General features: G+C 39.5%; 2 protein-coding genes across 2 annotated transcripts in view; one reads left to right on the top strand and one right to left on the bottom strand.

The window, feature by feature from the left end:
• Positions 1–22,513, top strand: usp47 (ubiquitin specific peptidase 47). The gene is made up of 28 exons (XM_014987595.2): positions 1–331; positions 4,539–4,733; positions 6,467–6,583; positions 6,722–6,875; positions 6,963–7,059; positions 7,156–7,301; positions 7,429–7,508; positions 9,102–9,251; positions 9,378–9,473; positions 9,572–9,724; positions 10,586–10,744; positions 11,922–12,053; positions 13,295–13,371; positions 13,541–13,596; positions 14,592–14,704; positions 14,811–14,912; positions 14,998–15,205; positions 15,322–15,437; positions 15,872–15,991; positions 16,068–16,845; positions 18,114–18,289; positions 18,387–18,467; positions 18,692–18,807; positions 18,906–19,024; positions 19,556–19,686; positions 20,132–20,179; positions 20,285–20,415; positions 20,997–22,513. The coding sequence occupies exons 1-28, from the start codon at positions 287–289 to the stop codon at positions 21,169–21,171; spliced, it is 4,071 nt and encodes a 1,356-aa protein (XP_014843081.2). The 5' UTR covers positions 1–286; the 3' UTR covers positions 21,172–22,513.
• Positions 22,514–22,947: 434 nt separating this feature from the next.
• dkk3a (dickkopf WNT signaling pathway inhibitor 3a) overlaps positions 22,948–25,298 on the bottom strand; it is a 4,861-nt gene continuing 2,510 nt past the window's right edge. The window contains exons 4-7 of the mRNA XM_014987604.2: positions 24,953–25,045; positions 23,986–24,130; positions 23,749–23,905; positions 22,948–23,662 (exon numbers count right to left, since the gene is read on the bottom strand). Of these exons, the coding sequence (XP_014843090.1) occupies positions 23,575–23,662; positions 23,749–23,905; positions 23,986–24,130; positions 24,953–25,045 (483 nt within the window). The 3' untranslated portion in view covers positions 22,948–23,574. The remainder of the gene's footprint in view (positions 23,663–23,748; positions 23,906–23,985; positions 24,131–24,952; positions 25,046–25,298) is intronic.

Here is a 25,298-nt window from a genome sequence, read left to right as displayed (position 1 = left end):
CTGTCTGGATGGAATGTGACGCCAAAGCTCCTCCAGTGAAGTCTCGCGGAGTGAAAACACCGGCCATTTTTCTCCATTTATAGCAGGACACTTTGTGCTTGAGTAATGTAACCGAGAGTGTTGCGATCACTTTAATAAGCCTACAACTTTTGGCCAAGTTTTATTTTGGTGCCTAAGCATTCAAACTTACTGCAAACCGAACACAAACCATGTTTGTGTTTTCCGCCGCAAAGTTTTTTCGATGACATCCCTGTCCGGATAGATGATTGTCTAAACTGTCGTACAAATGGAAATGGTGCCTAGCGAGGAGAACCAGTTCGTACCCAAAGAGGTGAGGGTTACTACAGCACTCTGACCTGCTCGTGGAGTCAGCCTCTGGGCCAAATCTGTTACTTTTGCAGATCATGCTCATGAATAATGTGGCAACTTTGACACCACTTTAAGAGTTTGTGATCTTGGGGTGTCGGGTTGTGGCTAACTCCCAGCTAACAGTTAGCTTGACGTGACTTGAACGGCCTATATCATGACACTGCTAGCTGCTGCTAACAGCGGCTAATCTCGCTTCAGCTGAAACCGATTGAATTCGAAAACGTTTGCAAAACTGATATTGTGTTATCTACCTTGAATATTTTGATTTATAAATGTCAGAGACGTTTAACCGTATTAAATACTGTAGCTGACATTACGCTATCCGCTCAGACGGAGTTTCAAATTTGTCAACATTAGTCAGCTAACTTGCATAACATTAGCAGGTGGCTAAAGTCGTTAGCTTTTCTATCTTACTTATTGCAGCAACCGTCTTTTTATGTTTTTAATTAAAAATGCAAGTCGAAATCACTTGAAAGTGGTACTTAAAGAAATGCCGTCATACACGCTCGTAGTGCTCTTTTATTTAAGTTCTCACTTTCATTTAGTCTCAGTTGACATATTTTGTATCCAGTAGAAGTTTTCTTATTTAGACTTTAAACTTTAATGTTTAAGAAATGTAATTCAGAATCCTACACAAAATATATATTTAAAAAATATATCGCCGTTTTGATGAGAGCGTACTAAATAAAGTGCATTTTCTTTTTTGATATTCTCAATTAACTCGGAAAATATGTTGTTTGCTTTGGTAGCTAGCAATCGGGGTTTCTGTACAGCCTTTAAAAAACTTATAGGTTTTAGTCTTCAAAAGGGTATAAATACCCCTTATCCTAGGCTAGATTTTAAATCACATTGAAGAATGGCATAAATTCATATATTTATTGCCTCTTCCACTAACTTATTTTCCTGTACATTCAACCTGCCCTGCAAAGCCATCACCTACTTATTTCTTAACTTATTTTAGTATCTTAAGTTATTTTTAACTTGCTTAAGTTATTATATGAATAAAAAATGGTTTTAGTTACAGTAGTAGATCCACATAAGTTCTTTTTAAAAATATAAGTCTTGTAGTTTGTAGATTTAAATAATACATTCAAATTAAAATAATAAAGCCAGGATCATAAATCCCATATCAGATATATCTGAATAAACATTATACTTGCTGTTTATAGAGTATAAACAAATACCAAAAAACACATGAAGGGTAAAAAAAATCTGATTCATTGTTTAAAATAAGGTCTAGATCTTCCTATTTTGTTGAATTAACATTTTATAGCATTCACGCCATAAATCTTTGGACTATTTCATGCTACAATTGTAATGTTATATTAAGACAACGTGTTGACTCCATCCTGGTAAATTCATGTGTAAAAAGGATGTTTCATTAATAAATCCAGGAAGTTGTTGTTTACCTGAAATATCTCAATAGACAGCTTGGTTAAAAAATATAGTTAATTGATTATGGGAATTTATGGATTTTGTCACTGAACTAAAATCTGACCTATATCTGCAGACGATAACACAGCTCAACTTTCACAATTCCTGACAAACAAAACTTTTGTTCCGTCAAATGACCTTCTATTAGTTTTCTTAAATCTATGATGTAGTCAAGCCCAACTGTTTTGTAATGGTTGAGGTTCACTTCCTTTTTCCTATAGAAAAACAATGAGTTTCACTTTTTTCTAACACGTAAGTGGCTTGCAGTCCTCATTAGAGGACTTTGTTTTTCTTAAAGTCATTGTTCAGAACTGTCTTTTTTTGGATCTCTATTATAGACCTCATGATTCTTACCTCAGAATTGGTAGTTTTAGCAAATTTAAAAAAAAGTTCTGTTTAATGTAAATAAGTAATGTCTATTCTTCTCAATGAATACTTCTTTTACACAGAGAAGTGTTTTAGACATGGTGGTTTAACGAGTGAGTGGCTACTCATACTATAAGAGCCAAATAACAGCTTAAACACAATATTCACCGCAGTAGCTTTCCAATATGAGGCTTCCGGATGCTTCCTTAGTTAAACTTGGCAGGTTTCTTCCAGGCCTTCCATAATACTGAGCTGTTTGGCAAATTGATAATAAAAATGACACATTTTTGCTGAACATTTTTTGTTTGTTCAACTAGAGCTAGCCTGTTTTACTGTTTATTTAACACAATTAAAATGAACCTAAATATGCATAGGTGACTAAGTATTTGAAAAAAAAAAAGAAGGAACAATTAGGTGATAGCACCCAGATTCTCCTTAACATAGTTGAAAGAACCTGTTACTTAATTATAAATTTGACATTATTTTACCTGGTATTGTTATAAAGCTCATTATATTTAGTCCTGTGGATTTTTTGCAGTGTTTTTAACATCACAATATGGGTTCATTCATGGAGGTATCGCAGTGAATAATTTCAGTTCTTAGGTCTGTAACACTGCCAGTATTTTGTGCTAGCTGCGGTTTCATGTCTGCACCTTGTGATTATATCCATGGTAAAAATAACTTTTAATCTGATAATACACCCGCGTGTTGTCAGAAGCAGCTTCTTCATAGGACCGGTCAGTCACATTTTCCCAAGATCACAAACTCCACAAAGAGTGAACAGGAAGAACTGGAGTGATTTGAGAACATACCCATAATTACAACCCTTACATAATTTCAGCACTTTATTTATTTGTAAATGTAAGCCTATAAATCTGCAACGTCTAGCCTTGGTTTGTTTTGAGCATAATCTGGAAGGTGTGTTTCCATCTTGTGCTGCTTCTTGTAAATGTATTCAATTGCTTTTAATCCCAACTGTGTCCACATGTCATTAGGGCTTGTTTTGGAGTTGCAGACAGAGTGTTATTGATGAAATAAAGAGGATTTCACAGGTCTGTGATGCAGCATGGTGTCGAGCAGATGCATGCAGCAGTGCATTAAGTATGTCAAATTTAAACAGTTGTTCAAACGAAGGAAAGAATTGGTTTTAGTCAGCACTAATTCATCAATTATTAGAAACAAATTAGCAAGGAAAAGAATAGTGTATCTTAAAATTTGGAATTGAAACACATTTACAGCCAGGTCACCCTTGCAGTTTATTGTTGCTAAGTATTACTACTGTTAGTGGTTCACAAATGTTACTATATATCCTGCTGGAAACTTATAAACAAATTTTTCAGGATCAGGTTAGTAAGCTTGTCGCGATAAGCAACAAGTCAATTATTTGCATAATAAATTAAAATGAGCCTGATAATTTCCACTTGGACAAGAATCATAAAAGAGTTCCTCCCCTTAAATTTCATTGGAAAGCTAGCATTTTGAAAAATGCTGCAAACATTTTACACCCAGTATAAAGCAGTTAGTTTGGACTTTTTTGTTTATCCAAAAGTCCTACCTGACATTTTGCCTGTTTTCGCTCTCTAAGCTGAATGAATGATATATTTTGAAACACAATTTTGGTTACATAATACATTTTAATTATTGTTGTTTCGGTTATTTTGTTACTTTGTTTTAGATATTTAAATATTTTCCACTTCCAGGATTAAATATTCTTTAGAAATTAGTTTTTTTTTTTTTTTAGGAGGATGTATTTGTATTAATATTCTACTATTATTTTTATTATATTTTGTGAAAATGGTCTCAAAATGACAATATTATCATTTATCGCAATAAATTATGACAAAATTTATTGTGACAGGCCTACAGGTTAAAGATTTGACTTGAATTTATGTTCTGTTTGGTTTGGTCCCTTTAGTTTAAATAAATCCACTCAGATAAAAAAAAAAAAGGTAAATATTCGATTAGCGCTCTATTGTCCATAAAGGAAAATTAAAGTTTTGTCAATTCTTTGCATGTTGGCTGAGAGATTTTGTCTCTTGTCTTTAGACTTTGACTTTAAATCACCTGAGCTTGCCACGACAAAATATTAAAACAACGCAAGATGTTTTGTCAGCAGTGCGACTGGTTTCCTCTTGAAACACCTGTTCCACTTGAAAAACAAATTACAGTGTGCGTTTTACAGCAGAATCGAGCATGAGTCAGCGGTTGTGTTATACCCAGAAGTATCGCTTGCTGTCCTGGCAGGAAGTTCTTCTTGCGCCGGAATGCTTCATAACATTTTGGATGCCGTTTTGATGAATTAACCTGTCCTATACAATGCCAGAAAGGCTACAGGGAGTACAAAAACTACTGTTCTGTTTGATTTTCAGATACATAATGCAGCTGAGGAGCCCAGAGTGCTGTGCATAATTCAGGACACGACCAGCGCGAAGACGGTCAACGAGAGGCTGACCCTCAACCTGCCCGGTTCCACCACTCTCTCCAAACTTTACGAGGACGTTGCCCATAAGGCCGGATATGTGAATGGCTCTTTTGACCTCGCCTGGGGGAACGCTCAGAACATGGTGAGACGCATCAGATGATTTTTATAACACCTGGTGCGTGACAGTGTGATACATAAATGTGGGGGAGGAGTTTCAACCAAACTTTCCTTTGCTAAACTGGTGCTAGAGCTTTCTGAGTATCAGTTGTTTGTGTGTCCACCACCAAAACATCAGCTCTTGCACAAGAATAACTTTTCTCAACACAAGTGCAAGCGCTTAGCGAGGCTAAAGGAAACAACAGCTTTCATCAAGAATACACAGACGCTGTAATTAGTAAATCATCTTTAGCTGTGGAAAAGCTGATCTATTGATATGACCCATAATAAATCTTAATCGTCACAATGTGCGGCTGTTTTTCCAACTTGTCTCTTAAACCTGCCTGTTGTTGATCTTTTAACATTGCCAGGCAGCATCAGTGGAACCTCCTCTAAACACAGTGTTTATTTTGCTGTTGGTATGGGTGAGCTGGTCAAGATTGTGAAGAATCCAGAAACAATCCACACACTATGTTAATAATTTAAGGTGGTGATATGGAAAACTGACGCTACACACCCACTGCAGCATGGCATCACACGTAGGAGCTCCACCCCTCACCCTTCCTTTACATAAGAGCTCCACATCTGCCTTAAAGCAGATCATGAAACTCCTGGAAAATTTTAGGATTTAATATAAAAAGTCAGATTACACTGCTTTGTTGTGCAAACGTCAATACAGACCACAAGCAAAGGGATTTTCGTACTGAGACTGGAAAATTGAATACATTTTAAAATGTTTATTTTCAGAATTTTATTAATTTTATTAACTTTATTTGTAAGCCCTATGCTTAAATGTTTGTATGTAACAGGATTTTATTGCAGCTTCCTGCCTTACATCGCTTGTTGCACAATGAGCCACATTTGCGTAGCTCACCGTCAACTTACTTTGAAAAAGTTTCGCAAAGCTTTTTGAGTTATTTATCCTAAAACAAATTAGGAATTGCAGCAAATAAAGCATGTTTTTTTCCCCTGCCTTATTCACCTGATTCATGGTTTATTTTTAACCTTAGCAGATTTGAGCATGCTCAGTATTTTTAAAGTATTTTGGTCTGAATAATAGAGACTCTCCCCTGTTTGTGCCTCCTGATGTGCAATACTTTACTCATGACACATAATCTGGACCATCTGGACAGTGGCACTAAATTATAACCTCATCAAAACTGCAAATGGATGTTTTCACTTTCTTTCGTGCCATTAAAGTTACAAAATTCAGTTTGCCTTTGTACTGCTCTCTGCTACAAAAATTCATCTTTTAAAAAGTCCCAAGTAAGCAGTGGAAATAACTTACTTAAATACTTAAATTGTAAAACAAAACACAGTCAAGGTTCTGCGTCGGTGAAGAGAGTGTTCAGTTGTTTTCTGTACATTATATTACCTTTTCTTAAATGAGCCCAAGCTAATCCTGTTGCTGACCCAGGCCAAAGCCCAAGCGCTGTGCCTGTTGTTATCTCACTGAGTAGGTCAGTGGATTAAGCCACTGCCTCTGCTGCTGCACTTGCTCGCTCATCCTCAGCTCGTCTTCTCGAAGATTGCTCGTTAGTGCTCCTCACATGTTGGCTTCAAACTGCTTCCTTTGCTCACATCAAGACAGGAAGTTTGTAGGAAATGAATTTAAAGGAAGTCTGACCACTGTAAGTGTGCTATTTATTAAGCTTGTAAAAGACCGTTTAGTGTTGGATTTATTAACTTGGGTTTTTTGTTTCACTTCCTTCCCTCAAGGCACCACTGGAGCACAACAGTGAGATGTCCCTCTCTGATTCTAGCTTTGAGCCCGGCGGTAAGAAGAATTTTCTCCAGCTTACAGATAAAGATGGAGAGCAACCGCAGATTGCATCGGTAAGCGGTTAAAATAAAAGATATTTGTAGTGTTGCGTCTTTTTAGTGTGATTTATTTATTTAAATTGGAAAGGCTGTGAACTTGCTTCCCAGTTCGAGTTTTATTTTCTTAAATTTCCATGGCGTTTGTGCTATTAGGATGAGTCAGGAACAGCAGATAGCAGCGGGCTGGATGACAGTTCCCAGGAGCGGTTTATCGGCCCCCTGCAAAGAGACGGCAGCGCGGGCGGCAGCGGTGACTACAGCAGTCCGTCGTATTCCTACTCATCCATCCTCAGCAAATCTGAGACCGGTAAGTGTTGGCATCTGGCAAAGGTCTAAAATGTTTCGTTCATGACTTGTCGCACGTATCGTCTTTTATCTCTTTGTCCACCCTCAGGTTATGTTGGGTTGGTTAACCAAGCAATGACCTGCTATCTGAACAGTCTCCTCCAAACACTGTTTATGACTCCTGAGTTTAGAAATGCACTCTACAAGTAAGGAACTATGGTTTGATCTGTTTTTTTTTTGTTTTTTTTTATGTAGCTAGCGAAACACAGAGCTTAAAACCTTTCACATCTGTTCAACTTTAGTTGGGAGTTTGAGGAATCCGAGGAGGATCCCGTCACCAGCATCCCCTACCAGCTACAAAGGCTCTTTGTTCTGCTGCAGACCAGTAAGAAGCGGGCGATAGAGACGACTGATGTAACTCGGAGCTTCGGGTGGGATAGCAGTGAGGGTGAGGTTTTGTGCTCCCGTGTGACTTTAATCACGTGTTGGTTTGCAAGTGAAAGAACATGTGCTTCTTGCGCTCCAGACTTAAATATCCTTTTTTTTTTTTTTTTTTTAATGGATTTGTTTTTCAGCCTGGCAGCAGCATGACGTCCAGGAACTGTGCAGGGTCATGTTCGATGCCCTGGAGCAGAAGTGGAAGCAGACAGAACAGGTAGGAGAGTGTTTACTCAATTGTTGTTAGCAAAACACGAAGCCAACAGCTCCAGACCTTAGATTCAAAATAAACTATGGAAAAATCGCAACTGGCAAACAATCCCTGGGTTTGGGCTTTTGTTTATAGTCTGGACATGCTGAGTACTGCAGCAGCACATAGACTGATGTGGGAATAAACAGGCATGCCATGAAGTAACTCTTTTATAACAGAAAACGAGAATAGACAGATTACAGAACTGAGAAGTAGTTTATAATGCCAATCTATACAGATATTTTATGATTTACAGCCTTGTTTGTTTCTTGGTGTTGGGGGGAAAATGGTGTAATACCTCTTTACAGCTAATTTATGATTACATCAGCAGATAATCTTGTTGGGAATCAAGACACCACAGTTACACAATGTCAACCAAAAAAGTTAAAATGAAGAACTGTAACACCAGAAAAATATCAGTTATTAATTGTGCATTACATTTTTATCAAATAAGGATGGTTAGATTTGTTGTTTCCAACATTTGTTTTGATTTTAATACTAGGACTAAAACACAATTATTTAGAAATACGTTTGAGGAGCTTATGTGTCTCTCTGCTCTTTATAAATAACACAAGCATAACAAGCTGACATCAGCTCATCAGTTAGTTGGGCTATCTGCTCAAGTAGCCAGGCTGCGTCTGGCTGCCCTTCATAAAAGACATAAATGGGGATTATTTAGTTTTCTCCACAATGACTGCTTCTGTTTTTTTTTTTTTTTTTTTTTTTTTTTTTTGCAACTGGGAGTATTTCCAAACAGGCGAGTTTGTGTTGCATCACCCCATGGTAATAAAGTGCTGGACTGACTGCAGTTCTGGTTGAATTGAGGAACTGCTGGTCAGCTGTCTGAAAGAGAGCTTCAACATTTCTTCCCTCACTCATGAAAGAGAAAGAAATTCAGGTGTTTCAAAAATATTTCCAGTTGCAAAAAGTTGGGATGTGGAAACTTTACCCTCGGTTGGGTAACGCTCTTTTAAACTTATAGTCGGCGAGCTGCAAGCGGCGTGCTTGTTCAGCAGTTTTCTGCACGCCGATTATCTGAGCAGATAAAATAAATAAATAATTGGCCGATATGAACTTGTTTTACTTTTGTTACTGTATAAATTGTGGAACAGAAAAAGACCTTGAAAGCCATTACTACATTTATTTATTTATTTTTTTATTGAGTTTATCAAAATCAAAGTAGCAAATAAGTGTGTTAAATAATAGCTTCAACTGTAATACTTAGTTTATGACATCTAAGCAGCAGTAGGGGTAACTATTAGTTTTCAGTTTTTAAATTGAAAGCAGCTGGATAATATGCATTATTTGTATGACATTTGTTAAACTTTTGTGTAAATTCCAAGATTTCATGTAACCTTTTTTACGAAAGGTTATCACACTGGCTCATACCTGCTCCACGTACAAACCAAGTGTTTTATGTTCCGAGTTAATTTGGTCAATGCGTTCTTCAAATCCATCAGGCTACTTCTTCACACGTCAGTGTTGTCCTTTTCTTTGCATTATAATGTAGCTCGGAGATTAATATTGTTTGGGAGAAATAATGCCTCTGCATATCCTCAGGCTGATCTGATCAACCAGCTGTACCAGGGAAAGCTGAAGGATTATGTGCGTTGTTTAGAGTGTGGATATGAAAGCTGGAGAATCGACACTTACCTGGACATCCCTCTTGTGATCAGACCCTTTGGAGCCAGTCAGGCCTACGGAAGTGTGGTGGGTTTTTCTTGTCAACACTCCAGATACTTCTGCTACTTAAAGCTCATTTTGATACAAGTCATAACCTTTTAATTTTTCAACTTTAATCTCAATTTAAACGATGCAATTTTAATGCTGTTGCAGGAAGAAGCTTTGCAGGCATTCATCCAGCCAGAAACCTTGGACGGCCCCAACCAGTACTTCTGTGAGCGCTGCAAAAAGAAATGTGATGCCCGAAAGGTGAGCAAAGTGAAAAGGTGAAGCGGTGATGGGAAGGAATACAGTGTTCTGCAGCTGAACTCGTCTGATGCTTTTTTTTATTTTTTTTTTTAACCCAGGGTCTGAGGTTTCTGCACTTCCCCTACCTACTGACGCTGCAGCTGAAAAGGTTTGATTTTGACTACACCACTATGCATCGCATCAAGCTTAACGACCGCATGACTTTCCCAGAGGAGCTCGACATGAGCCCGTTCATCGATGTGGAAGACGAGGTGAGAGCAGCCGTCACTCTCGACGATTCAGATTAGATTAATGGCCCCTCAGCATCGTGAACATTATGGTGATGAACCAAAATGTGATTACTTCCTCGACGCATGTGATGAGGAACGTGATGTAACAGTAATTCGAAGATATTTTGTGCATCTCTTGGCATGACCCAATTTTTCTACTTTTATTTTTCACGAAATAGATTATCTCCACCGCGAGTCGCACTGAGAAAGTAAATGTTCATATCGCTTGTGGCGGGAAGAAATTAGAAAGGAATCCTTTCATTTTAATGTCTTTCCCTTTGTGAGAGGGCTGCTGGTGTTTAGCCTATAGAAACTCTGGAGTCTAAATTGGACCTTCTGAAGTCAGATTTACTCGCTGGTTAATGGTAATGTGGTAAAATATTTGGAGCTACAGGAGGTGGAAACCTCAGACAAGTGCAGCTTGTCAGGATGTTCTGTAGCTCTGTTTATAGTTTGCACCTCTTCCAGCTTTGCCATGTTCTTTCTGAACCTTGGCTGGTAGAGCCAAGGTTCAATCATATGGGCTGATTGTGGCCACATGAGAGTGATTGTGATTTATATCCTGTCATAGACTTCTATTAAACCATCCCACAATGATTTGTGCGTGCCAACCTTTGGACCGTGGCTAGCACTCTGCTTTGGTGTTTCCTTTTGAGCCTTGAACTCTTTTTACAGTGCTGCTGTCTTATCTAGCTAAACACACTGCTGTGTGCTTTTGGTTTTGTCTCTCTAAGCCAGAACACCAGCACATAAATACTGGTGGAAAAAAAACAAAAAAACTCACCTTTTTTTTTTTTTTTTGTTAAACCTCTCCATTATTCTTTTGAATTGGTCTCTTTTTAGAAATCGCCTCAGACAGAGAGCTGCACTGATAGCGGAGCAGAGAATGAAGGCAGTTGCCACAGTGACCAAATGAGCAATGATTTTTCCACTGATGACTGTGTGGATGAGGGCATCTGCTTGGACAGCACCAGTAGCACAGAAAGGGCATTGAAGCCAAAGGTAACTATCTCTCTTGTCTTTCAATAGATATCTCCTTCTTTATCTGCTTGGCTTGGGAGGTCTGGGAGGATGGGATTGTAGCCAAAGTCATTATTTAGTATTTCAGTATAAAACGATTAATTTAAAAAGATTAATTTAGAGAAAATGCTGCCATCTGGAATCTTGCATCTTTGCGTCTATTTTAGTACAGCTGTTTATCCTGCATTATATTATTAAAGTTGCCCGTTTTCATCCACAAACTAAGAGTGTTACTACTATCAAGATATATTGAGGTGTTAGGAAGAGGTAAACATTTTCTGTCGTAACATTCCTAAAATTTAAAGAACTTTTAGTATTACTGTTTAAAATATAGAGCAGCGTTCCCCTCCCCTACTTATTGCTGCATTCTCCTGCTCAGCAGGCTGGACAAAGGATCCAAAAAAGAGCAAAAAGAGCTCTTAGAAAATGTTTCTCATCGCAAAAAATGTGGGGAGTCATTGTGGGAAACTGGGTGGCATGCATCACTTTAAATTATATAATGCAACATTAAAGCTAAAGGTGGTGACAAACCATTTAAAATACCAACAAAAACAATAAGATAATGTTATATGAACATTTTTTTTTTACATGAGGTTTTCATAGCGTGAGAATCTCATTTTGACCCACAAACATAAACTTAACCACAGAAGTTAAAACTTGTTTTGTTTAGGCTTTGCATGCCACACACACAATATAGTGAAAATGCAAGAATAAACTCTTCATTTGCACATCCAAAGGGATTAAAATGTCATTTCTGCTTTATGTTTGAGTTTCCTGAGTAAAATATTATAAATGGTTGAAATATGCTGATTTATTAGTACCCTCAAAAACACAAAAGAGCCCATAGATTTCAGAGTTTGATGAAGGGTTTTATGTTACATACAAGTTACAAGAATAAGCAAATCAGCGAATAGAGCTTTAGACTTTTTTTACTTCGAGTCTTTTCATTCCCAGCAAGCGTGTTGAGAGCATCGGGCTTTTGTTGACGTCTTCTTTTATGTCGTCTCCAGTCTGTACTTGCTGTCCCAGTGTATTAACGATTTAAACATTTGAGCTGCTGTCATCTAGCAGACATGAGCGTAACGCTGCTGTAGTAGTAACGGGGAACTCTACAAATGAATTGTTGCTTTTATTAGAATACTTCTCTGTTCTTCCCCAGAGCTTGCTGACCTTTGAGTTGTTCTCCGTCATGGTACATTCGGGCAGCGCTGCGGGTGGACACTACTACGCCTACATCAAGTCCTTCAGTGATGGCCAGTGGTACAGTTTCAATGACCAGCATGTTAGCAAGGTCAGGCTCATCGTCTAGGTGCCTTTGTTTTACCCTGTAACAGGCTAATGCATTACTGACTTAGCAGATCTCTGCTCTCTCTGGAGAAAAATGACTGTTTCATATTTATGATTATTTTTTTTTATTAAATTAAATTCAAAAGTACCGCATTTTCCGCACTATAAGGCGCACCGGATTATAAGGCGCACCTTCAATGAATGGCATATTTTAGGACTTTTTTCATACATTAGGCGCACCGCATTATAAGGCGCATAGAATAGACGCTTCATACTCTATTATTACACATCCACATTAATAAAGAAATGGTCCCCGAGTACTTTATATAGTAGGCTGGCCCAGTCGTCGTTTCACTCACGGTGTTGGTGTTGCGATATTATGCCCAACTGCTTTCTGGGTAACACAGACCAACCGACACGCTGCCGCTGCAGTCTCTGTCTCTCTTCCCCTGCCCCTCCCCCCCTTTAAATGTATTATCAAACTTTATTAACAAACCAGTGTTCTGACAACTATCCCAGCATGCACCGCGCACTACTTCTTCTACGGGGGAAAAAGAAGTTGGCGGCTGCTTACCGTAGTGGACCAACTACGTAAGCAGCCTACTGCATGTCTGTGTAAACATGACGTCTTTCATTTCGATCTGAGTTAATTAGCGTAGCATTTCTGCCGGATTTTCACAACATATCAGCCACAACAATGGACATGGTCATCTTTTTTGGACGACATCAAGGTGTTTGAGCCACTGGATGCCTCCAACATTGTGCGCGTCACAGCTAAAAGCTACCGATAGATGAGGAAAACAGCAGATCCTCACACCCTCAGCATAAATATAGCTGTGGACAAGATCACTGATGCCTATTGTTCTTGCAAGGCTGGGTAAGTCGGCATTCATGGTTTTGATGGTCCACAATGTACATTAGCATATGTTTACTACTGTAGCTTGTGTTTGTGAGACGGTCACGCACGTGGTAGCTGCACTGTGACCTAAAATGGGCATTAGCCAATGAAACGCGGCCCCTGTGGTAAGGTCCGTTGCTGGACCTGTTGTGGCTCAATATTGGTCCATATATAAGGCGCACCGGATTATAAGGCGCACTGTCGGCTTTTGAGGAAATTGAAGGTTTTTAGGTGCGTCTTATAGTGCGGAAAATACGGTACTTTATTGATCCCAAAGGGAAATTAAATATTTAAAAATATATTAAATAATGATATTTTTTAAATTTTGGTACATTGTTTTTCAATAGATCACCCAGGATGATATCAGGAAGACATATGGGGGGTCCTCAGGGAGCAGAGGCTATTATTCCAGTGCCTTTGCAAGGTCAGTTATCCTCTGTCTACATACCACACCACATATTTTAAAGACTTATATTTTAGCTTTGATAAAAAAAAAATTAACACGAGTAATGTTTTAACTACATCTATTTCCAAGTTGTTGTTTTCCGAGTTCAGTATAACGATATCTTCTTCTCCCCTCTCTCCCTCGACAGTTCCACAAACGCTTACATGCTGATTTACAGATTGAAAGACCCCTCAAGGAATTCAAGTAAGAGAACAACACAGCCAGCTTGAGAAAATCCCAACAAAATTTTGACCTGTCACATATTTTGGTCAGGATTTATACATTTTTATACCAGGTTAATTCAATCATAGCATCATTTATTTTGTAGCTCTTTCTCCTTTTGACGTTTGAGTTTTAAGAGGTTGAGGTGGGCCGTTGTTTTGAACCACCAGTCGCCTGTAGTTCATCAGTCCGGCCTCCATCAGTAGCATTCAGTGCAAATGGTCAGTTGGATTGTAGTTCGGATAATTTGGAGTTTGTCTTGTTTCTCAAACTTGAAACATTTGTTCAGTTTGAGGGACTCGTGGTTTTATCTGCTGAAGGAGGAGAATTTATTAATCAGCAGCAATAATGATGCGGTTTTTTGTGTCATTGTAGGGTCATCCTCTGCATTTGTTTGTTTGTTTTGCTTCCCGTTTCGTCTATGTTGATAATCACAAACTAAGATCATTTAGGAAGATTTGTGAAGATATTATTAGTGTTTCTTCTTTTAGTTTTCCATTTTCAACACAAAAATAAGAAATCGATTCTCTTGTTGCTTGGAACAAACTTCCTGCTTTTGCCGTTCAAACCTAATGGTGTATCAGGACGATGGTTGCTGGTGTATTGCTCTTTGCCTGTCAGTGCTCATAATGTTATGGTCAATTGTTTTTGTAGACCTGGAGAAGCTTTTCTGAATTTCTTTGATATTTCCCAGAAAAAGGGTATTTTAAATGTCAATTGCTTAACCTGAGCAGCACTATGGGGGGAGGTTTCTTCCAGGAAGAGTTTCGCTTTCACTCTGTCTAAAACTAAGCCTCATGCTCATTTGCTTGAATTTAAAATGCTGTAACTTTAAAGAAATGGGCTGTTTTATTATACGACATGATTAAATTCTGTATGTTGTCATTTTCTCTGCCCTCGTTCTTTGCCATTTACATTTTGTCCTGAGGTTGTATGTTGGCAGTAGGTTTAATGTGTAGCGTTGTGTTTGTCTGCAGGGTTTTTATCTGTGGAAGATTTCCCAGAGCACATAAAGAGTTTGGTTCAGAAGGAGAAGGAATCCGAAGAGCAAGAGAAGCGCCAGAGAGAAATCGAACGAAACACTTGCAAGGTATTTTTGTGATTCCGATAAGTACGTTCGACTTCTAAGGATTAATTATAGTAACGCATCATTAGCTGCAAAAAAAAGCTGACGATCTTTTTATCCCGATTTTCAGATCAAGCTCTTCTGTGTGCATCCTGTCAAAATGATGATGGAGAGCAAGTTGGAGGTTCACAAAGATAAAACTCTCAGAGAAGCAACAGAAATGGCCTACAAGGCGGGTTGAGTTGTTACCCTTCTACATTTGACCATCACTAAGCAGAAATTTTAATATTGTCTTTTATTTTTCTGTGCTTCTTCAGCTGATGGAGCTGGAAGGAGTTGTCCCTCTGGACTGCTGTCGCCTGGTAAAGTATGATGAGTTCCATGAGTATCTGGAGCGGTCGTACGAAGGCGAGGAAGACACCCCCATGGGGCTCCTGCTTGGAGGCGTCAAGTCCTCGTACATGTTCGATTTGCTCCTCGAGACTCGCCGGCCTGATCAGGTCTTCCAGCCGTATAAACCTGGAGGTTAGTCATCTGCTGACGTTTAAATGTTTGGAAGTGAATGTGGGGCTGCAGGGACAGTTAAAGGCTCAGTCTCTTTATTCGAATTTTGTCTTTTTGTTTTACTTATTTGACGACAGAGGTGATGGTGAAGGTCCACGTTGTTGATCTAAAGACCGAGACCATCGCCCTTCCGATCAGCGTGCGAGCGTACCTGAACCAGTCTATCACTGAATTCAAACAGCTTATAGCACAGGTTTCTTCATCTTTTCCATTTTTTTAATTATTTTGGGGTTTTTTTCTTGTGTACGTGTGCATCTCGATTAATTATATGACCACTTAAAATTTGGTTGTTCTCAATATTTCAGTTGAAAATGGGAAATTCAAAAACATTCATTGCACATCAAATCAAGTACTTTGTGTTTATTTCTGTACATTTTGATGAATGTGGCTTGCAGCTAAAGAGAACTCAAAAATTATGAAAATGGCATCAGATCAATACAAAAAAAACAAACTGAATTTTTAAGATATCAGTGTCAACCAACTAAAGAACAAGTCCATGATCTGAGTTTTACTTTTTCATTGACTGAAAGAAATTTTTGCTAACTTAATTATTGAGATCCAACTCTATATTAAGTGTATATTGGCTGGGAGACAGTGAATACCTTGTGTGTGTGTGTGTTTTGTTAGGCTACAGGTCTGTCTGCAGAAACGATGCGCGTGGTCTTGGAGCGGTGCTACAACGACCTCAGGCTGCTCTACGTCCCAAACAAGACGCTAAAAGCCGAGGGTTTCTTCAGGAGTAACAAGGTCTTCTTTTCTCCTCTAATGTTCGCATTGTAAATGTTTGAAACTCGGAACATTTAATCAAATTCTCTTTCACCAGGTTTTTGTGGAGAGCTCAGAGTTGACTGATCATCAGGTTCCTTTCACCGACTCGCTCTTGTGGAAACTGTTGGATCGCCACGGGAACACGATCCGCCTGTTTGTCTTGCTGCCTGAGCAATCTCCTGGCACCCTGGCCAGCAGAACTCTTTGTCAAAAAGCAGGAGAAGACTCTGACGGTCCCTTCGAAGGGTCGAAGGGCAACAGGAAATCTGTGGAAGCGATACTGGAGGAGAGCACGGAGAAGTTGAAGAACCTGTCTCTTCAGCAGCAGCAGGGCTCCAGTGCCAGCGACAGCCAGAAAAGCTCCGACACTAGCGACTTCGAGCACATCGAGTCGCCGACGCAGGAGGCGGACTCGAACTCATCGCTGTGCGTGGCGGCAGACAGCAGGGAGCTGGAGAACCGGATATCCGGCTCCTCCGACACGGAGAACCAGTTTGTTTGCGAGGAGCGTTCAGACTCTGAGGTGAACAATGACCGTAGCACGAGCTCAGTGGACAGCGACATCCTGAGCTCCAGCCACAGCAGCGACACACTGTGCAACGCGGACAGCGGCCCCATCCAGCTGGCCAACGGCCTGGATTCACACAGCATCACCAGCAGCCGACGCTCCAAAGCCCACGAGGGCAAGAAGGAGACCTGGGACACTGCTGAGGAAGACTCTGGGACCGACAGCGAGTATGACGACAACGGGAAGAGCAAGGCAGAAGCTCAGTACCTGTACTTCAGAGCAGAGCCTTACTCTCAGGATGATGCTTCGTGGGATACACACAAATGTAACGGCTTTTACCCTTCGTTTTTTAACTCTCTGTTTGCATTTTAATAAAATTAAAATTGACTTTAATAGAGGAACGTTCTCTTAGTAAGGCTTGACAATGTGGCTTAAAAATATATTTTTCTTTCTTTTGTTAGAAAGACAATTTTAATCTTTTTTTTTTCTAAAAAAGAAATTATAAATGACACAATATTTTCAGAAAGAAGCTCTTATTTCAATGATCACTTCTGTGAGTTATAGGGCTGATTATTAGGGACAGGTTACGAAAATTTTAACATTTTGAGAATACAGTCATATTAGTCGACTACAGATGCAATTTTTAATAGAAAAGTGTCTTAAAGTTTTAGGAAAAGATTCGTTTTAATGAGAAAGCAGCTTTAATAGTTACCAAGGTGTGGCGTGACCAGCTCAGTTCGTGTGGTTCTTTCTTCTAGACCAGTGGTTCTTAACCTTTTTTGAGGTACCGAATCCCCCAGTTTCATATGGGCATTTCCCTTCTTATTCCTCCAACCCCTCCCCAGACGCACAAAATACTTTGCGGTATTCCGATTTAGTAATGTAATTATTAGCTGTGTTACCACCCCCACGCCACTAGAGGCAGTAGCAACCACAGAAAGATGAGACTAAGGATCAGATTTAGACTATAGAATTTGGTAAAAACTGTGAGCTTTGCTGAAGTAATTAAAGACACAAGTTCAAATCCATGCTGAGAGTGGAGCTCCTTCAATCAGTGCTCCTCCACAGCTCTGATTGGCTCAGCAATGTAACGTGATCCTCTGCAGCAAAGCAGGGCATCATCACGACTTTACACAGTGTGTCTTCACCTCCGCGGCAGAGGCTCCGCCGAACCCGAGACCGACTCACCGAAGCCCTGGGGTTCGATCGAACCCAGGTTAAGAACCACTGGTCTAGACAGTCCAATACCAAACTATAACTTCCCAAGATTCTCAACTTTCCTCATTTTAATTTTTGTTTTTTGTGTTGAAATTATCTTAAAATTATTACTGCATTCTCCTAATACTGCGATTTTACTCAGCCAATATTAACCCTTCATTCTCATATTATTTCAACTTTATTGTCATATGACTTTGTTGTAATATTATGACTATTCTCGAAAAGTAAAATAAATACAAGCATTAAAATGTGCTAACATCGATTTTTCACCCGACCCTAACTCAGTGATTTTTTTTTTTTTTTTTTTTTGTTCTTCAAGTTAACAATGGAAGAGATTATTTTTAGTCTGAAATGTTCTCCCACGTTTCCTCTCAGGTTTAGTGCTTCACGTGGACAAGAGAATAACGTTGGCTGCCTTCAAGCAGAACCTGGAGCCCTACGTCGGAGTCCCGTCGTCCCAGTTCAAGGTGTTTCGAGTTTACGCCAACAACCAGGAGTTTGAGAGCGTACGGCTCAACGAAACGCTCTCGTCGTTCTCCGACGACAACAAGGTCAGGACGAGCCGCCCCGGGGTATTTCTGACTGAGGGAGCAGTTTGTGTAAAAAGGCCTTTTGGGTTCTAATTGAAGTTTCTCTTTGACTGCTCAGATAACCATTCGACTGGGAAGAGCATTGAAAAAGGGTGAATACAGAGTCAAAGTGTTCCAGCTGCTCGTGAATGAACCAGAGGTAAGATATGATTAAATGTCATCATGATCGGTTGGCGTAGCTCCTGATGTGGTTTATTAACAGCTTCATCAGCATTTCCTCACCTCCTTTCCAACTATTCGTTACGCTAAGCCTTTAAAGTTGTCAGCCTCCATTTTAATTGCTGCCCTTGTGCGACAACAGTGTCTCGTGTCAGTTCACTTTGTCTTTTATTCAGGTGCTCAGTAATATATTTTTTTCTGCAGCCTTGTAAGTTTTTAGTGGACACGGTGTTTGCTAAGGGCATGACTGTAAGACAGTCCAAAGAGGAGCTGCTTCCTCAGTTAAAAGAGCAGTGCAAGCTCGACCTCAGCATCGACAGGTAACATCAGTCTGGCGATGAGTTTGGCATATTTAAAGTTTTTCTTTAAAAAAAAAGGATTGTACGAAACGGTTCATACATTTATTTGTGTGTGGCAGGGTTCGTCTCAGGAAAAAGACGTGGAAGAATCCAGGAACGGTGTTTCTGGATTACCACGTTTACGAGGAAGACATCAGCATTTCCTCAAACTGGGAGGTTTTCCTGGAAGTCTTGGATGGTAAAAAAAAAAAAAATGCTGGGCAGATTTTCTAAAACAAGTTGAAATGCATTTTTATAACTTGTGTTAAAGCAAAGCCAGTCACTGTGTTTTATGAGATCTTGATGACTTTCCATGAATAGAAAGTCACTGTACTCTTAATGTAAAATAACGAAAAGACATTAAACTAAAACCCCTAACAGATCGGTGTTCACCATTTTATGTAATAAAAATGTAAAATCCATGTTTAGAAATAAATACCTAGTCAGTTTCTACTTCTCCTATAATGCTCTACTGATTAATTGCAGTAGTGCTGCTCAAAGCTTTCCAGCTGCAATTTTAAAATCGCCTCACTTTAACAAGAGTACTATGTGGTCCTCCTGTTGTTTCCACGCCATGTTTCCCACTTTAAATTTCTGCTACCAATGTGTCTATTTTGTCAATATTGTAAAGCATCAACTTTTTAAAGCCTTAGTATAACTTGACTCCGGTAGCCGGCCCACTGCTGGTACAGAGTTATGTGCGTTTGAGTCGTCGTTTGCTCATTCTCAGACTCGGAGAAGATGAAGTCCATGTCGCAGCTGGCCATTCTGACCCGGAAGTGGAACCCAGCTACGATGAAGCTGGGACCTTTCCAGGAAGCGATTCTGGAGAGCAGCAGCGTGGAAGAACTAAAGGAAAAGGTATTTCTGTCACCCGGTTACTTTTACACTTTGCTCAAAAGACTCGATCATCCCAGCTATGACCAAAAGGCTTTTAATCGTTTATCTTTTTTTTTTTTTCCTTGTACAAGATGTCATCAGTCAGTTTCTGACAATAATTTAGGGCTGCTAAGTCAATTAATTGAAAAAGAAAAATCAATATTTTCATTGCACATGATTTCTTTGTGCAGTTGTCGCCATCTGCTGGCTGATGGTAGTAGCCTCATCCTCACTTTCATGTTATAATTTTTGTACAATGTTCATATAATTGTTTTTATTTTTAATTTTTCTCCCTGTACATGTTAAGTGATGGATAAAAATGCTCGATTCTTTCTGCTGAATTGCTTTCTGTCAATTGTAGTGACTTGATACAGTTTTGTCTTAATTGATGATATTGTAAACATCTTCTTCTTCTTCACTTTTGCAGCTCAGTGAAATGAGTGGTATTCCCCTGGAGAACTTGGAATTTGCAAAGGTATGAGCATTTCAATATTTCAGACCTTGATTCTTCATGTCGTGTTTTTTTTTTTTTTTTGTTTTTGTTTGTTTTATTCACGAGCCGCGTGTCTCTGCTGTGCAGGGCAGGGGAACGTTTCCATGTGATATATCCGTGTTGGAAATCCATCAGGATTTGGACTGGAACCCAAAAGTTTCGACTCTCAATGTGTGGCCTCTGTACATCTGTGACGATGGAGCCGTGGTCTTCTACAGGTACGTTTTTCAATAAGGTGGAAACATGTTTACGCAGTCTCTGATGTCGACCGATTTATACCTTTTAATTCAATTCCTATCAAAAAAAGACAGTGAACAGCTGACCACAAACTACAAACGTTTGAGAGTGATGTATAAATAAATAATAAGATAGTAAAGAGGTGCGTTTTAACTCAAAATTTAAAGTTCGTCACTGGTTAAGTGTAAACTCTTAAAGGCTGACATCCAGAATGAGATATTTGGGTCTCAAAATTAAATTGTTTCCTCAGGTTAACACATTGAATCGGGACAGACTAGTAAACATTATAGCCTTTTGTTTATGTCTAAATATGGAATGTTTTGTAGTAAGTATAATTAAGAGATTAATACTTGGCTAGATATTCTGATGTATTGAGCTGTAGAGTTCTGCCACCTATTAAGCGATTTGGGTTGATAGGGTTACTTGCTTGAAGACTCAAACTAAATGTAATACACGTTTGAAACTGACTTTTTATTTATCGTTTCAATAAACGTGTTTACAAAATTAAGATTATGGCTTTCACGGTGGACTTAAATCACGTGCGCCGTCTCTGTCGGTGCAGGGACAGCAGAGACGAACCTCTGGAGCTGTCGGAGGACGAGCGCAACGAGCTGATGAAGAAGGAAAGCAGCCGCCTGCTGAAGACGGGACACCGCGTCAGCTACTCGCCGCGCAAAGAGAAGGCCCTCAAGATCTACCTGGACGGCGGCCCCGTGAGGGACCCGGGGCAGGACTGAGGCCCGCACAAACCACACTGGGCTGTTTAGATCGCCCGGCCGCTGCGGGCGAAACCGCCAGGCGTCTGGACTTTGACACGACAGTGACTTGAAACGAAAGCGGCGTTGTGAGGAGCGTTTTCCTCACAGCCTGAGCTCGGAGCCCCACTGCTGTCCAGAGCCCTTGATGTGTACTATAGTGTAATGTACTGTAAAGTCTAAAGGGAAGTTCAGAAGCTAATTTTAGAGAGAAGAATCGAGCACTGTATCGACAAATCACATGAAACGGATGTGGAGAGGGTAGGGTGGTGAAGCCAGCTGGGAAGTCATCCATCCCGTCTTTGCGAGTCTTCTGAAATCAAACTCTGTCATTCTTTGTTCATCTCTCTGTTCCGGACGACGGTGATTCTTGCTCATACGCGTCTCGTCATGTTCTCATGCCGTTTGACCACTGCTCGTCCTCAGTTACTCACCGTCTTCTGATTGCTTTCGACAGCCGAGACCTCCTGACCTTTTCCCACCTCCTCCACATCTCCTCTGGTGGAAAAAAAAAATGACCTTGCTTTCTCTGTAACTTTGAAGAAAAAAAAAAAAAAAAATTGGTTCACAGAATTTGATGAGTCTAGAAGCAAAACGTCGTGCTCCTGTAACACCCTCATTATGTGTCGTTATGGGCTGCTTTGCATCTAACGCAGCATTTTCACTTCATGTAGTGATTTCATAGGATGTTGGTCCTTTCTGTCATAAAATACAATGAAGCAAAAACCAAGTAGTTTTTTGTTAAGACTTTTCTTCTGTTGTCTGTAAGTTATTAATTTGCTTCAGACCTAATCGCTGCTGTTGGGTCTTTAGCGAGTCTCACATCTGCTGTGTGTTCATTATATTTGTAGAGAATCTATTTGTTGTCTTTTTTTCTTTTTTTTTTTTTTGCTTTGTTTTTGCACTTTGTGGGCTGGACGTCCACAGCATGGATCATCCTGTCGTGTGAGTGGGGGTGGTTGTCCTGTCTGGTGGGGGTTCTCTCTGGGTTTTTGTCATGGAGTGGGGAGGGGGGGGGACATGAGGTTTGTTTGAGGTTTTTTTGGCGCTTCTACTGGCTGCTGCTGCTGCTTGATAGACTTGACACCAGGGGGCGCACACAGCCTGCTGGACTCCTCCTCTGTGAACTTAAACTCAGCATTCAGGCAGCCCTGGTTTCCCTCAGGTTGTCACCAGCTCTTCACTGTAGAAACGCCAACATCGGAGGATTTCCCTTTTTTTTCTCTGTTGTTTATTTCTTTGGAATTTGAGATCATGTGTGAAAATAGTTAAAGATGATTTTAGAAATAAATTAAAAAATGCTTTTTTTGATTAAAAAGAAAAAGACTTCTTGACGGTGATCATCAAAATAGCTTACTCACAAAAGGGACTTTGGTTTTATTTATATATATATATTTTTTTTATTCTACAGCCAGAGCAACAAGTTTGCTGCATTCACAAACAATAGATACTGATAACGATGCTTCTAAAGTGTATATGAGATTATTTTTTTAATTTCAAAGCAACGATGCATGAACCCCATAAAGAAGCGGAGTCATAATGTCGTCCAGTTGATCTGTGGGAGAAAATAAAAGAATTGCTTTTAAATGCGTAACTTTAGATGTGATGGACCAGGATTTAGAAAAGAAGCTTTATTAACAACTAAAACTTTATATGGTCAAACATAAAAGCAATTACAAAGCCATCGGTGCACGTTTCTTTAAGAACCATATAGATTTTGTCTGGATACCTAGCAAGACTATCTTTTAACACAAACTCAGAATTATCCATGTTATTTTCATTCAACAAATGTATGAAAATAAATGATACAAGCATCTCTTGAAACATATTCAAGCAGTTTAAAATGAGTGTCGGTTAAAAAAAAGATTTAATCTGTTTAGAAATTATCCATATCCATCTTTCAGGCGTCAGCAAAGCCTGAAAAATATTTAATGATCATCAAACTGTTCCTATAATTCTTGCAAAAAAAAAAAAATAGAACAAAAATCATATGATTAATAAAAAGAACCAAATAAGATAAATACCTTCCAATAAAAAAAAAGTAGTATATGTAAAGCATTAGGGCTATGTAGCTAAGGAGTGAGGGAAACAACACAACCTCTTTGTATCATAATTTCAGAGAACGCAGCTGTGACTAAATGTTGAATCCTGACAGAAATCACGTGGATGGCCTAAGCAACATTCAGTATAAAAGCTTTATGTCATTTAATACTCAAAGAAACAAAAACATAAAAACAATCAGTGATTGAAACTCTTATTAGCGTCCATTATATTAGCTTTTGTAACTTTACAACTTTGGATTAAGCTGGCAAAAAGACAGTGGGAAGACGTTTCATGCTGCTTTAAGAGAGAGAGAAAGTGTGTGTACATTCAGTCAAGCTTTGTCTAGAGAATGTAGTCAATTTCTGAGTACAGAGAGTCTGTCAGGTCCTCTTCGCTCGAGTCCTCTGCTTTCAGGCACATGGATCCACGCCTGTCAAACAGTAAGGAAGGAGAAACTCGGAATGAATATCGGTGTAATTACGTGTACCATCACAGAAAAAAAGGCGCTGCACTCACCCGAGGTGCTGGCACTGAAGCTCTCCCGCACACGGACAGTGTTTCCTGGGTTTGTTATCCTGCATGTCCCAGGACAGCAGCTCCATCAGGTTGTTGGAGATATCAAAACAGCGTTCACGTTCAATCGGTTTGACCGAACAAACGGGAAAAAGCAAGGCTGCAAAACAGGAAATTTTTTTTTTTTTTTTTGTCAACTGAGATCATGCACAGTAACTTATTTTGCACAATGTGTTGTACCTTTATGAATTGCACAGCAGAGATCTGGCTGACAATCGTTCTGGACTTGACAAGTGCTGCCAGCTTCTCCTTTGGTAGCATTTTTGCTGCACTGACCCCACACGCACATCTGGTCGCCGCAGCACTCGTCATCTTTAGTGCAAGACTGAGAGAGAGAACATTTGCTTTTCTTCTTGAGATTTTTGACGCAATATAAAGATTAAATTATAAATAATGAACTCTGCTGTCCTAAAAAAGTCACAGAAAAGCGATACAAGGACATGTGCATAAAGTTTTACCAGAGCTGAACCCTCACGGCAGCATTATTTTCAATGACTCTTGAACCGTGACGACTGCTGGCTTTGTTTAATTAATAATGAATGAAATCTGCAGTACAGTTTGAAAGTGAAGGGAGATTTTTAGTCCCACGGCTCATATAGAACAGGCTCATCAATATCCTGGTTATAGCTACACGAAGCTGCACAGTGCAGCAACCTGAAGAGGATACAGATCATGTCCCCCGTGTGTTTTATTCTCCTTTCACGCTGCACCTGTGGTTGGCCGACTGCCAGCCTGCTTTCTTCCCATTTGCCTTTTATTCTGCTGCACCTGAAATGACGAGACCAGATCTCCAAGTTGGGACCAAAATGCTCAGATAAAAGTAATTGAAACGTTTCTGCCAATCAGATAAAAGTGATGAGCTCTTGTTCAACCTTGACTCGGCCTGTCCTTTCATGTGAAGCTAACAAGACAGACTGCTCACAAAACGACACACTCCAATTACACTTGTGGCCTTAACCTGCATTGCAGTGTGTGAGAAACTCCCAGCATCCTGAAAGATTGTGATGAAAACGATAACCCCACTGAGTTAGAATTAGATCATTACTAAATATTTCCAGTCTTAATATGACAAGGGCAAGATGAAGGATGATGGCAAAAGATTTTATAGAAGTCGGACCAAAAACAAAGGCAACATTCTACCACTTACCACATCAGTGTCTTTACATGGCTTACACTTGGACCTATGAGTGTCAGAGAGGCAATACTTTCCTTTTCCACAATCGTCGTTAGTCACACATCCCTGCAGAGAAAAAATGAACAAGAGATGAATGTTTGACCTTTTGCAGCTCCAGGATATTTGTCATTGTATTCAAGAGGCTGAAGATTTGAGATGTTAATCTGCAAACCTTACTCTAGCACTGATTACGTTTTCCAAACCATGACTCAGCTCCAAGAAAAAAAATAAAAAAATAAAAATAGCAAAAATATTCTTGCAAGCATGTCCACACCTCATAAAATGTATCGGCCAAGTTTGAGTATAAAATCTGAATATA

The sequence above is a fragment of the Poecilia mexicana genome, unplaced genomic scaffold (genome assembly GCF_051168715.1).
Source record: "Poecilia mexicana isolate PSO_F unplaced genomic scaffold, ASM5116871v1 scaffold_3, whole genome shotgun sequence".
Lineage (NCBI taxonomy): Eukaryota > Metazoa > Chordata > Actinopteri > Cyprinodontiformes > Poeciliidae > Poecilia > Poecilia mexicana.
This window is presented reverse-complemented; position numbering and strand designations above follow the sequence as displayed.